General features: G+C 45.5%; 1 protein-coding gene and 1 non-coding gene across 6 annotated transcripts in view; one reads left to right on the top strand and one right to left on the bottom strand.

The window, feature by feature from the left end:
* elmo1 (engulfment and cell motility 1 (ced-12 homolog, C. elegans)) overlaps positions 1-13946 on the top strand; it is a 71969-nt gene that overhangs the window by 35106 nt on the left and 22917 nt on the right. For all 5 annotated transcript variants that reach the window (XM_028963433.1, XM_028963430.1, XM_028963435.1 and 2 more), the window contains 5 exons: positions 947-997; positions 1091-1213; positions 1291-1419; positions 1902-2006; positions 2188-2296. In XM_028963433.1, the coding sequence (XP_028819266.1) occupies positions 947-997; positions 1091-1213; positions 1291-1419; positions 1902-2006; positions 2188-2296 (517 nt within the window). The remainder of the gene's footprint in view (positions 1-946; positions 998-1090; positions 1214-1290; positions 1420-1901; positions 2007-2187; positions 2297-13946) is intronic.
* LOC114770805 (5S ribosomal RNA) lies at positions 10167-10285 on the bottom strand. The gene has a single exon (XR_003743454.1). It is a non-coding gene; the product is annotated as a 5S ribosomal RNA (ribosomal RNA).

Below are 13946 nucleotides of genomic sequence, written 5' to 3'. Positions count from 1 at the left end.
GGTTGATGTAGCTCAAGTTCGATTTGCACACAGATGGGGGGACATCAGTCGGAACCTGTCCAATTGCTGGTACCATGCAGTTCTTATCAAAACGCAGTGCGCCAGTGGGCAGGTGCATTCGTAATGTTGCCATCACGTGACTGGTGCGAAACTGAATGAACGAAGAAGACACCAAGCATTGGTCAGTCTGATCCTGCAGACAGACGTGTGCAAAATCACGTGGGATGTGGTGTACTACAGCGTTACGGGATCTATGTCACATCCGTTGCGTCTTCAGGTTTGACAGAAACAAACAAAATTAGCTAGTTATCTGTGGAGGGGAGGGACTAACTAACCCACCCATATGTATGTGTGTATGTGTTTAAAGTGGGAGGAGCCTATAGTGTTAACATTCAAGTTATCACCCTATATTGTTATTTTCAGGTGCAGCTAATGATACTGATTATTACCAGTTAATGATGACCAATAACCGATATTTAGAAGCTATATGCATTTACAGTGAATGTAACCTAGCCAATCAAAGACGAAAAAGTAATGTTGATAAAAAAATGGCAGCTTGCCTTGTAATAATATTGGTCATGGATATCAGTGAAAATAAAGTTCTGATAGCAATAATTGGCATAATGCCCAATATCCGCTTCCGACAGGCCGATAATCGATCACTCCTCATCTACACCTTGTTCGCAGTGCCAACAGCGGGCATCACGAGCAATATTTCTGCTACAATCGTCTCAGGGCCGTGTCCGCTACCAATCCGACGTCTTAAAAAGCGCCTTGGAAACACACCCCGATGCCACTTTAGTCTTGTCTTCTTCTGGAATGGGATGAATGTCGCAGCTTCGATTGTTCTTTTTTTTCCAGTTAAAACCGGATTATGGGTTTCTGCTTTTCTGAAAACCGACATCAGTGCACCTCTCTCTCTCCCGCTCTCTCTCTCTCGCTGCAGGAAATGGCCCACATTCTGGCGCAGAAGCAGCTACGCAGCATCATTCTGACGGTGAGCGGCGCTGACCCCGAAGGCCCTCTTTAGGCCCTCGTCCGGTTCCCGGTTATGCAGGGCTGTCTCCTTCACTCCGTTTCCTTTGCACAGAACGTGATCCGGAGCCCTAAGCCCATTAACGAAGAGATGGCACACCAGCTCTACGTGCTGCAGGTTTTGACCTTTAACCTCCTGGAAGACCGCATGATGACTAAGATGGACCCGCAGGACCAGGTCTGACCCCAGCTTCACCGCAGGCCCGAGAGTATTTACAGAGGGTTCCTTCTGTTCATGTCACCTCTCGTTCGCAGGCCCAGAGGGACATCATATTTGAACTGCGCCGCATTGCCTTCGACGTGGAGTGCGACTCCAACAACAGCGGCAGCATCGAGAAGCGCAAATCCATGTACACGCGGGACTACAAGAAGCTGGGCTTCATCGTAAGTGGGCGCCATTCCTCTTCCACCTCCCCACTGGCTGTCACTAAAGCCCTGTTAAATGGGCGGGAGCATATATAGTGGCCTAGTGGGGTAACACACTCGCCTGTGAACCAGAAGACCCAGGTTCAAATCCCACTTACTACCATCGTGTCCCTGAGCAAGACACTTAACCCTGAGTGTCTCCAGGGGGGGGGACTGTCCCCGTAACTACTGATTGCAAGTCACTCTGGATAAGGGCGTCTGATAAATGCCGAAAATGTAAATGTGGGCAGAGATGAGAAGAGGACAAGGTGTAGACCCGCGGCATGGAACCGCTGAGGTTTGCGTGGCAGCCATCTTTGATTGAGATTAGAAGAATCAAAGTTCAGTTGTCATAGGTCCAGAGTTCAGTGTAACATCACAACGAAGAAAAACCATAGAAGGTGAGGGCTGAGGGGAGCTTATGTGCTTTCGCTGCTGTTTACTGTACCTTCTCTCTGCAGAACCACGTTAACCCAGCGGTGGACTTCACACAGATTCCTCCTGGGATGCTGGCTCTGGACAACATGCTGTACTTCGCGCGACACCATCAGGACGCCTACATCAGGGTAACGCCTTTCTCTCACAAATACCCTTTTAAAGGATGAGGCCACAACAACGACAATATATACGGACTCTATGGAAAATCATCAATGGGTCCATCTGACCTTCCTTTTTTTGGATAGATTTGTGGATCTCCTGTCTGCAGGTTAAGGGCTGGCTTTGACCCCCGGTTTGTGTTTTTTTCAGATTGTCCTAGAGAACAGCAGCAGGGAGGACAAGCACGAGTGTCCGTTCGGCCGCAGCAGCATCGAACTGACCAAGATGCTGTGCGAGATCCTTAAAGTCGGGGAGCTGCGTAAGTGCCAGGCGTCTTCTTCCAGACTTTGTCTGTGTTACGGTTTTTATTCCAGAAGTTACAGATGGGTACGATTTAGTAGAGTCAGCTTTTCGTTCAGTTGTTGGTTATCAAAGATTTAAATGAAAAATGGGCCGAGGATTAAGCCTTGTGGTATAAAAACGGTGGCCTGAGGTTTTTCTTTTTGAAAACATCCTCTTCTAGATGTTTGCCTGTATTATGGTTGCATCGTCGTTTGTCTTTCCTAACAGTTTTCAGGATCTGGTCAAGAGATTGGGTACGATTTAGTAGAGTCAGAGATTTAAATGAAGAATGGACCGAGGATTAAGCCTTGTGGTATAAAAACGTTGGCCTGAGGTTTTTCTTTTTGAAAAGAAAAAAATCTGGGAGCTGTGTAAGTGTCAGACATCTTTTTCTAGACGTTTGCCCGTGTTATGGTCGCATCGTCGTTTGTCTTTCCTAACAGGTTTCAGGATCTGGTCAAGAGATTTTTATTTCTCAAGTTACAGATTGGTATGATTTAGCAGAGTCAGAGATTTAAATGAAGAATGGACCGAGGATTAAGCCTTGTGGTATAAAAACGACGGCCTGAGATTTACAGGCATTTGAAGACACTTTGAATGACAATCTGGGGTCTGGTTAGCAAAACTGAAATATTTTAGCTGATGTCTGGAATCTTTCAAGGTACATGTCTCGTAAAACCATTTAACGACATCCATTTTCCATCTGTTTATTCTGAGCATATCAGTAGCTGCTTTTTCTCACATATGAGGAAGCAGGATGGGGGGGTAAAAAACAGAAGACTCACCTCAGGATTGCCCCCACCCCTTTCCTTCGCTATCTGACTAATCGCCGACTCCTGCAGTGAGGATAAAAGCAGCCATTATATTTCATGAATGCGCAAGGGTTCGTCAATTAATGATGAGGAGGGCCTAATGCGCGCCCTCCACTCTTCCTCGCACTCCCAGCTTTTCCGTCCCAGCGACCCTGCTGGGGAAAAGATGCATTTGAGTGCATCGTGATTTGAGGCGCCGCGGGGGTCGGATGGGTGCAGACGTAGTCTTTGTCTGACCTTCAGCTGCGTTCGTCCGGATAACCGTCCGTCTGGTAAACCGCTTGGCGGTAAGGAGGGTAGTGGAACGGCTGCGCTGCTGCGGAGGTGGGCGGGTCACGTCGTCAGGTCATCTAGAAAGGCAGATAGAGAGGGACTGATGCGGTGTGGTGTTTGGGGTCAGGAGGCTTTTTGCAGGCCCTTGGTTGACCGATAATCTTAGACACCGGTTTAAGTAAACTGTTTAAGGTACCAAAATCTGGATTTTACCCCCCAAAGTAACACCAAAACACAATCTGTTCACAGCATCCATCTCATCAACACAGTATCAGCTTACTTAGGATGCAAATCAGGATGTAGTTATGTAATTACGTATGTATAATAAATAAATAAAGTGAAGTGATTGTCACATGTGATACACAGCAGCGCAGCACACGGTGCACACAGTGAAATTTGTCCTCTGCGTTTAACCCATCACCCTGGGTGAGCAGTGGGCACCATGACAGGTGCCCGGGGAGCAGTGACTTTGGATAATGACTTTTTGTAATTAACAGATTCGCTGCCCCGTGTCTGCCGCCAGTGATGCAGCTGTCCCCAGGCAGTGATGGTGACAGTGACACTAACTAGTGTTTGATATCTGTACCAAGCCCAGGCCTGTAGCCAGATCCCAGAACACTTGTCATTGCCCATAGCCTGTGTGTGTGTGTGTGTGTGTGTGTGTGTGTGTGTGTGTGTGTGTGTCAGCCTTCAGACCGTTAGGAAAAAACTTTGGCCTTAATGACTCTACGGCACTACCTGAAAGCTTCTGTTCCCAGGGCATCTGTAATTATCCCAATTTAATATAGATTTTTTTTTTCTTTCCTTAAATTAAGTTTCACTTCAAATTGATTTCCTCTGTCAGACACATTCAGGACAGGTTTTTTTTTTTTTATCTCTTTCCAATGCTAGACACCCATAATGCACTGCACCTAATGTCTTGTAATTTAATGGACTCTGACTCAAAGGAAAAAAGCCTTTAAAAAAAGAAAAAAAAAATCTGTGTGCTGCTTCACTACACACATAATCTGCAGTTCTGGGAACGGCAAAGCATTGTCTTGGTTGTGATATTCCTGTCCATTCGGCTCCATTTCTGTTCTAATTTCAGCAAGGACAAAGTTAAAGTTTGAACTTTCGACGCCGAGGGAAGTTTTCTCAGAAGATCAGAGTTATTGCAGCTAGGAGGAGGAAATCATCATTGCGTGAAGATGATAATGCTGTCCCCTGCCTCCTAAATGATTTACTCAGGGCGAAGGCGCAGTGACACACTCCACCACTCAGGCTCTGGAATTTAAATCAAATGAAGTTTAATTCAGTTGGGGGTTGAATTTCTTATTTCTACATTAAAGAGTAATGTACTCCTCTTTCCATGTAATATATATACACACACACACACACACACACACACACACACACACACACACACAGAGAAATGCATTTAACACTGAATGTGTTAATTGCTGTGTGTTTAAAATGTGAAAATAATAAATCTGTAATAGTTAGAAAAAGAATGAATTCTGATTAGCCACCTATGTCTCCATTCATGTGCAATTTAAACTCCCTGCCAAAGTGTCCTATTTTTTGAAAATTGCACTGGTCAAACTTAATGACCGCTCTCTCTCACCCAATTGTACACACTTTTAACTTAAAACTGACTAATGAAATGAAGATTCAGGGCCAGTGGTGGCCTAGCGGTTAAGTGGCCCCGTAATCAGAAGGTTGCCGGTTCGAATCCCGATCCGCCTAGGTGACACTGAGGTGCCACTGAGCAAAGCACCGTCCCCACACACTGCTCCCCGGGCGCCAATCACTTCAGTCTTACTCTTAGAAACCATGCAGGCAGAACCCTCTAGTTGCATGTTGCATTTAAATGTCCTATAACTTTATACTTTTAAGTTTAATGAGCTTATTGAGGTGTTAAGTACACATTACAATGCCAACTTACTGCTCTCTTGCACCCTATGTAGCATGCACTAGGTAGTGCAGGCAGTGTTGCCAGATATGTGATTTATTTCAGCCCACAATCATTTAAAATATTCACCAAATCGCACAAAACAGCTATAGCTGTCTGACACTCTTGAGTGGATTGCTCAATATCTACACACTATATTTCACTAAATATAAAATATAAAACTGCCCAATCTGGCAACTCTCTCCTCCTCGCAAATCCCTTTTACAGTCCTGCTTTTTGAGGGTGGAGGGTGCAGCCGTTTATGCATGTGGGCGCATTTTCATTTTCAAACCCAAGGTTCAACAATGCTTCCACAAACAGACACTGTTTTGGCATTTCTTCAGTGGCATTTATTTATTGTCTATATATAAATTAAGGTGCATTTCTTTCGTTTTTTCCCCCTCCTTTTTGCAAAGAGGCTGCTGTCACTCCCACTGCATTATTCATTCTCCATTCAGGTGTCCTTGCGTCACCTCCTCCAAGGAAAAGTCGCACTTGCTGAAAGATTCATACCCTCGCCGTGTTTCCAGAGAGACCGCCTTAATGGAATCTGCAGCGGCCTGGCGCCATGTGTCGACTTCTCTCTATTCTTCTTTTAGTTAAAAAAAAAAAAAAAAGGCGAAGGAAAAGCGTATGTAATATTTATGAAGTTATTTTGAATCGGGGCTTGAGGAAGCTGCCCTGGTTATTGATTTTGTGGCGCTTCACCCCTCGTCTCCGGTCGGAAAAATGGATTTTGGGACGAGAACGACCCGGGGCGCTTGGTGGCAGGCCGACAGATTTATAATAGCTTTACCTCTAGATCAGAAGCATGAAAAGTTTGCCATGCTGCAGTGGATAAACTGGAAAACCATTGACCGTAACTGGAAAACAAAAGCAGAATTAATCTAACATTGACATAAAGTTTATGTGCACGTATTTGGTAGGTTTGAGCGAGTTTATTCTCAGGACTAAAGGCTGATACGGATACGAAGACAGCCTCCTTAATGCACCCATTTTGTCCATATTGTCGTAGAACCAAGAGACATTTTTACTCTTTGAAAGAGCTCCCTGCATGTGTGCAACTAATGCAAGTAACCTTATGCTAGCTAGGATCTGCTTATACTTTTTTAAAAAATTAGAATTAAGATTTTTATTATTTGCCCAGAGATATTATATGGGTGGTAGTAGAATAGTGGGTAACACACTCGGCTACGAACCAGAAGACCCAGGTTCAAACCCCACTTACTACCATCGTGTCCCTGAGAAAGACACTTAACCCCGAGTGTCGAGTGTCTCCAGGGGGGGATTGTCCCTGGAACTACGGATTGTAATTCGCTCTGGATAAGGGCGTCTGGTAAATGACGTAGTTGTAAATATTCACAACCATGCCTGCAGTTGTACTGTATTGTACAATTCATCCCCACGTGACTACATGTTTCCTGCTTAAAAGCTTCTTTTTACAAGGATGCCACCCCGACAATGTGAGAAAAAGGAAAAAGCCCGGAGTGGCTCCCATCTTACATCACATCGAGTTGTAAAGTCTGCAGAATCCCTTTTAATGGCCTCCTCTGCGGTCATTGTGACAAAGCGTACAGGCCGCACGTGCCGCCGGCTGCTCTTTCTTTGTTGGCCTTTTCCCTCCAGTGGTCTTATTAAATTGCACGAGCACACTTTGTCCAGCAGAAAATATGCTTTGTCCGTGTTAGAAAGTCAGGGATGTTAAAAGAACACGAATCCACGGATCAGGCGTCCACTTTCGTTTCGCTGCCGGATACGCATTATTGAGAGCGTGTTGAAGCAGGCTCTCTCGCCTGGTTTTATATTAAGACTTTACACGGCTTTTACACAAAGATCGATTTCAAATAGAAAAAAATTACAGGCTCAACACGAGAACACAGTTTTTTTTATTAATTAAAGTGAAGTGATTGTTACATGTGATGCACAGCACACGGTGCACACAGTGAAATTTGTCCTCTGAATTTAACCCACACCCTGAGTGAGCAGTGGGCAGCTATGACAGGCGCCCGGGGAGCAGTGTGTGGGGACGGTGCTTTGCTCAGTGGCACCTTGCGGTTCGGGAAACGGTTTCTGGCAAAACGGCGTAACTGCAGGGCAACGTTTTCCCGTGTCTGATGGAGAACGGAACTGGGCTGGCTGATTGGTACTGGTACTGGGTATCTCCGGTACTGGGAACCTGGCATGGAAGCGGGCCGTGGCCGGCAGTGTTTGTCGCTTGACGGTACGGGGTGTATCGACGCGAGATGGGATGTCGGCGCCTTTGTATTTGCTAAATCAATCTGTGCTGATGGGAGACATGGCTTCAGGTTGTGTGTGTGTGTGTGTGTGTGTGTGTGTGTGTGGACAGATGGGGCAGCTGTCTCAGAACTCATTTGTGCCCAGGCTGTTGTTTTCCACCGTTCTGACTAAGCTGCCGGGAGACACGTCTCTCCTTGTCAACTCATCCCCAGCACCGCTAATGCATCTTGACTGTCTTTCCCTTACCGGCGCGTCTTCCCTCCCTTCTTTCTGTCTTTCCAACTCTCTCAATCACACACACACACACACACACACACACACACTTACGTGCATTTTGTCATTATGATTTTAAGGCACGACCCGGTTCGTGTTCTTCCGAGGTGATCGAATTCCCGCTGCACTCGCATAAATGCCCACAACCCAGTGCTCGCCCCTGTAATAACACAACAGATGGGTGACAAACGGAAGGAAAGACCTGAATAAATTCCTATTCTGTTCACCAATCGCAAAATATTTGTGTCTAGAATTGAAATGGATTTTTCCGCAGCCAGCAGTGCCTGCCGCTGTCTTGCGGCTGGGGCTCTGCTCGTGTTCACATTTTTTTTTTTATTGTATCTGTGCTTTTTAGATAAAAAATCTGGAACCAATCACAGTTATCTGTGTAATCAGAAGGTTGCTGGTTCGAATCCCAATCCGCCACCGAGGTGCCACTGAGCAAAGCACCGTCCCCACACTCTGCTCCCCGGGCGCCTGTCATGGCTGCCCACTGCTCACCAAGGGTGATAGTTAAAAGATGAAGACATATTTCACTGTGTGCACCGTGTGCTGTGCTGCTGTGTATCACAATGACATTCACTTCACAATTTGAATTTGAACCCTTTTTATTTATTTTTTTTTAATTCAGGTCCAGATCTTTATTGTCAATACTGATCCATACACAGTATACAGTGCATCACAATAATAAAACCCCCCCATGGTGAATTTTTTAAGAATAACTAAATATATTCTCAGGAATTATATAACTAGAAGTTGCAAATAAATAAAAATGTATTAAATTTAAGTAAGATTAAAAACAAGGACTCATACTAAATATATCTATAATACAACAAACAAATAGATGGTAATGGAAATAGATGGAAAGTGTGCATGTGCGATTACAGTAAAGTGAGTTTTTTTTTGTTTTTTTTGAGCACCAGGTTTCAAGTAATGATGGATGTTGTGGACAAGACAAATTTAAAGTGAATTGATTGTAACTTGTGATATACAGCAGCACAGCACACGGTGCACACAGTGAAATGTGTCCTCTGCATTTAACCCATCGCCCTTTGTGAGCAGCGGGCAGCCATGACAGTCGGGGAGCAGTGTGTGGGGATGGTGCTTTGCTCAGTGGCACCTCGGCGGATCGGGATTCAAATCGGCAACCTTCTGATTACGGGGCCACTTCCTTAACCGCTAGGCCACCGCTGCCCCAGGATAAAGGCGGTGCGGTGCGGCCAGAGGGCGGTGTCCATATGGCTCGTGCCCTGACTGTCAAGGCTGACGAGTCGCTCCTGCTACCCGGGACTTGGGCGCCTTCTGTCTCTGCGGGGTGAGGGTTTGGTGATGCTGCACGCCGGTGGGGGAGGGGCGAGCCGTTAATTTTGCATTGGCTTTTAGTGCTGAAGTATATTATTTATTCGGCTGCCTACAGGAAGTCGCACAGGAAATTAGGCTTTGTAATAAATCTTTTCTGCATGTTGTGGCTTCATCCCAGAACATTACATCATTGCCATCACCATATGTGCGGTTATGGGAGTTTTCTTGTTTTGAGGTTTGCTTGTGTAGAGGGAAATTTCTGTGGTTGGCACACTCGCCGAACCCCTGGCTCGCATTCGGTGGCCCCCTTTTTTCAGCCTCCTCAATTATTTGCACAGGAGCTGGATGCAGAATTCAAACAAATTTGCACTAGAGCGTGTTTTTACAATTCATTTCAACCTGTTAACGCTGCTCAATTTGCCCATACGTACCTCGCTAAGCCTGTTTTGATGTAGGTTGTTTGAGGCAAGACATATCGTCCTACTTAAATGATTTTTAGTATGCAAAATTCTAATTTGTTATCCCATTCTAGTTCTGCGAGACAATCAATAGCAATATGCTAAATGCTAACAACGAAACATGTACCCATACAAACAATAGAATTTATTTCTTATACAGTGTGTGTGTGTGTGTGTGTGTATATATATGTACAGTACAGGCCAAAGGTCTGGACACACCCTTTCATTCATTCAGTTTTCTTTTATTTTCATGACCATTTACGTTGGTAGATTCTCACTGAAGGCATCAAAACTATGAATGAACACAAGAAAGTGAAGTGATTGTCACATGTGATTCACAGCACACAGTGCACACAGTGAAATGTGTCCTCTGCATTTAACCCATCACCCTGAGTGAGCAGTGGGTGGCCATGACAGGCGCCCGGGGAGCAGTGTGTGGGGACGGTGCTTTGCTCAGTGGCACCTCAGTGGTACCTTGGCAGATCAGGATTCGAACCGGCAACCTTCTGATTACGGGACCGCTTCCTTAACCACTAGGCCACCACTGCCCCAAATAGTTAAAGCTTACAGCACCTGGTATTCCCAGGCAGTCTCCCATCCAAGTACTAACCAGGCCCAAGCCTTCTTAGCTTCCAAGATCAGACGAGATCGGGCGTTCTTCAGCTGGTATGGCCGTAAGCAAAAAATATGGAACGCTTCACGGATTTGCGTGTCATGTGGAGTTATGTGGAGTTATGTACTTAACAAAATGTGGAGACCCGGCCTCCACAGTCACCGGACTTGAACCCAGTCGAGATGGTTTGGGGTGAGCTCAACCCCAACAAGTGCTAAACACCTCTGGGAACTCCTTCAAGACTGTTGGAGAAGCATTTCAGGTGACGACCTCTTGAAGCTCATCGAGAGAATGCCAAGAACTAGAATATAAAACATGTTTTCACTGAGTAAATAACTCCACATGTGTTCATTCATAGTTTTGATGCCTTCAGTGAGAATCTACCAACGTAAATGGTCATAAAAATAAAGAAAACACATTGAATGAGAAGGTGTGTCCAGACTTTTGGCCTGTACTGTATATGTATGTTCAATAATAATAAAATGAATAATAAACTATATACAATTCCAATAACCAATGGAATAAATCTACATTATTGTGTATCATGCCATTGCTTGAATCAGTTCTTTTTGTAATTCAGGCACAGTGGTACCAGTGGTACCATACACAGTGGAATATGGATGTTTTCACGGTATGGATGTATACCGTCGGCGTTTGACAGAGACGTGGGGGTAGAAAAATACACAATTTTGTTATGTAACTAATTTGAAATATAATTTGAAATTTTGATATGGGTTGTATAGTGCTGGGGGGCAGCGGTTGTGTGTGTGTGTTTATACCTAAAAGTCTGGTTCTCACCCATTGAATAACCTGACGTCAGTGCATGTTGCAAAGTGAAACGTGAGAAAATGCTAATAAGCCACAACCACTTTGGCATCTAACCTGAGGAATTGTTTTGTGCCACAAAGCCTCCGTTCAGGCTACACGGATTTCAAAGTTGTCGGATCACGGTACAGTTCACAATACACAACTTTCTCCCCTGTGCTCTGCATTGGCTTTAGACCACATGCCTTGCATGCTAGACGTCCGTTCCCAAATATACGAACAACTTTCAATTGCTGATTTCCCTTTTTTCTGACCAACAGTGACCTCAAAATCAGGCTTAAAATGGCAGTGGGTGTTTATACCTTTAATCCCGGCATGTGCCGTGCACACCGTTCCTTACCAGCTTCAAGCATCTTGACAGCCGCTGACGCCCTTGACCTCCTCAGCCTCCTTCTGAAATTGGAGCGAAAGCTACCAGATTGAGTCGGCTCCTTTTGGCTCTTGTTTGTCCCCAAGGGCGGGGTCCTGTCGAAAGCACTCACTGCCTGTTCGGGCCCCAGCGCCGGCGCTCTCCAGGACGAGGCTGCACTGCTCCAAATGAAAAGGCCCGGCGCGGCCCTCGCGGGCGTCATTCGTTGTGCCGTGAAGTTTCAATTTTCTACTCCCGAGTCCAAGTAATTACCTGGCTCCGTCTGGCGCTGCCGCAGCCCTCGCCCCGCCCCTGAGCCGACCAAACACTCCCAAGCTGGTGCTGAGGGCCCGCGCAGCACCGCCATTTTTGCTCTCTCCGCTCGACTCCGTGTTTTCTATCGATCGTTGTTCGTGCAGCAGAATCGTGCGAGTCATTTACGTACTTTCCACCTGCGAATAAAAATTTTTTTTTTTTTAAAGAAATATACCCCTCACACCCATGGGCGGTGGTGGCCTAGCGGTTAAGGAAGCGGCCCTGTAATCAGAAGGTTGCCGGTTCGAATCCCGATCCACTGAGGTGCCACTGAGCAAAGCGCCGTCCCCACACACTGCTCCCCGGGCGCCTGTCATGGCCGCCCACTGCTCACTCAGGGTGATGGGTTAAATGCAGAGGACAAATTTCACTGTGTGCACCGTGTGCTGTGTGGCTGTGTATCATATGTGACAATCACTTCACTTTACTTTAAAGGTCCTATTTATAACACTCCGGTGTGTGTGGGGCGGGGGGGTCTCCAGACCCTTAACTCCTCCTCCGAGCCAACAGGCCTGCCGAGCCGAAGTCACGAATCTTAGGACTGCGCCATACGTATCTCTCCGTGGCTCATGAGTCTTGGTGCTTGCCGGTCATTCTGTACGGGCTCAGTGTAGACGTCCTGCATTCGGTTCTGTGAGAATAGAGAATCGGCTTCCGTTGCCGTTTATTTGGGCCCACCTGGGGTTTTGGTTCTTGTGGTGGACATTTCGTAACAGCACGCCGGCCACTTTAATAGAGACACACACAGACAAGTACTGAGGGGCTTCTTGATGGATTGTTTTGTCCATATCAGTGTGTGCAAATGTGCAGTGTATGTCACAGACAAATTGTGTAACGCATGAGATGTGCTGCAGTTTATAATATAGAATCAGAATGATTCAGAATCAGAAAACTTTCTTAATCCCAAAGGAAATTGATTAATTTCACTGGTATACACTGTACAGGGAGTGCAGAATTATTAGGCAAGTTGTATTTTTGAGAAATAATTTTATTATTGAACAACAACCATGTTCTCAATGAACCCAAAAAAACTCATTAATATCAAAGCTGAATGTTTTTGGAAGTAGTTTTTAGTTTGTTTTTATTTTTAGCTATTTTAGGGGGATATCTGTGTGTGCAGGTGACTATTACTGTGCATAATTATTAGGCAACTTAACAAAAAACAAATATATACCCATTTCAATTATTTATTTTTACCAGTGAAACCAATATAACATCTCCACATTCACAAATATACATTTCTGACATTCAAAAACAAAACAAAAACAAATCAGCGACCAATATAGACACCTTTCTTTGCAAGGACACTCAAAAGCCTGCCATCCATGGATTCTGTCAGTGTTTTGATCTGTTCACCATCAACATTGCGTGCAGCAGCAACCACAGCCTCCCAGACACTGTTCAGAGAGGTGTACTGTTTTCCCTCCTTGTAAATCTCACATTTGATGATGGACCACAGGTTCTCAATGGGGTTCAGATCAGGTGAACAAGGAGGGCATGTCATTAGTTTTTCTTCTTTTATACCCTTTCTTGCCAGCCACGCTGTGGAGTACTTGGACGCGTGTGATGGAGCATTGTCCTGCATGAAAATCAGGTTTTTCTTGAAGGATGCAAACTTCTTCCTGTACCACTGCTTGAAGAAGGTGTCTTCCAGAAACTGGCAGTAGGACTGGGAGTTGAGCTTGACTCCATCCTCAACCCGAAAAGGCCCCACAAGCTCATCTTTGATGATACCAGCCCAAACCAGTACTCCACCTCCACCTTGCTGGCGTCTGAGTTGGACTGGAGCTCTCTGCCCTTTACCAATCCAGCCACGGGCCCATCAAGACTCACTCTCATTTCATCAGTCCATAAAACCTTAGAAAAATCAGTCTTGAGATATTTCTTGGCCCAGTCTTGACGTTTCAGCTTGTGTGTCTTGTTCAGTGGTGGTCGTCTTTCAGCCTTTCTTACCGTGGCCATGTCTCTGAGTATTGCACACCTTGTGCTTTTGGGCACTCCAGTGATGTTGCAGCTCTGAAATATGGCCAAACTGGTGGCAAGTGGCATCTTGGCAGCTGCACGCTTGACTTTTCTCAGTTCATGGGCAGTTATTTTGCGCCTTGGTTTTTCCACACGCTTCTTGCGACCCTGTTGACTATTTTGAATGAAACGCTTGATTGTTCGATGATCACGCTTCAGAAGCTTTGCAATTTTAAGAGTGCTGCATCCCTCTGCAAGATATCTCACTATTTTTGAC

Source organism: Denticeps clupeoides, chromosome 20, assembly GCF_900700375.1.
Source record: "Denticeps clupeoides chromosome 20, fDenClu1.1, whole genome shotgun sequence".
Classification (NCBI taxonomy): domain Eukaryota; kingdom Metazoa; phylum Chordata; class Actinopteri; order Clupeiformes; family Denticipitidae; genus Denticeps; species Denticeps clupeoides.
The sequence above is the reverse complement of the archived record's forward strand: the minus strand, read 5'-3'. Positions and strand labels throughout refer to the sequence as shown.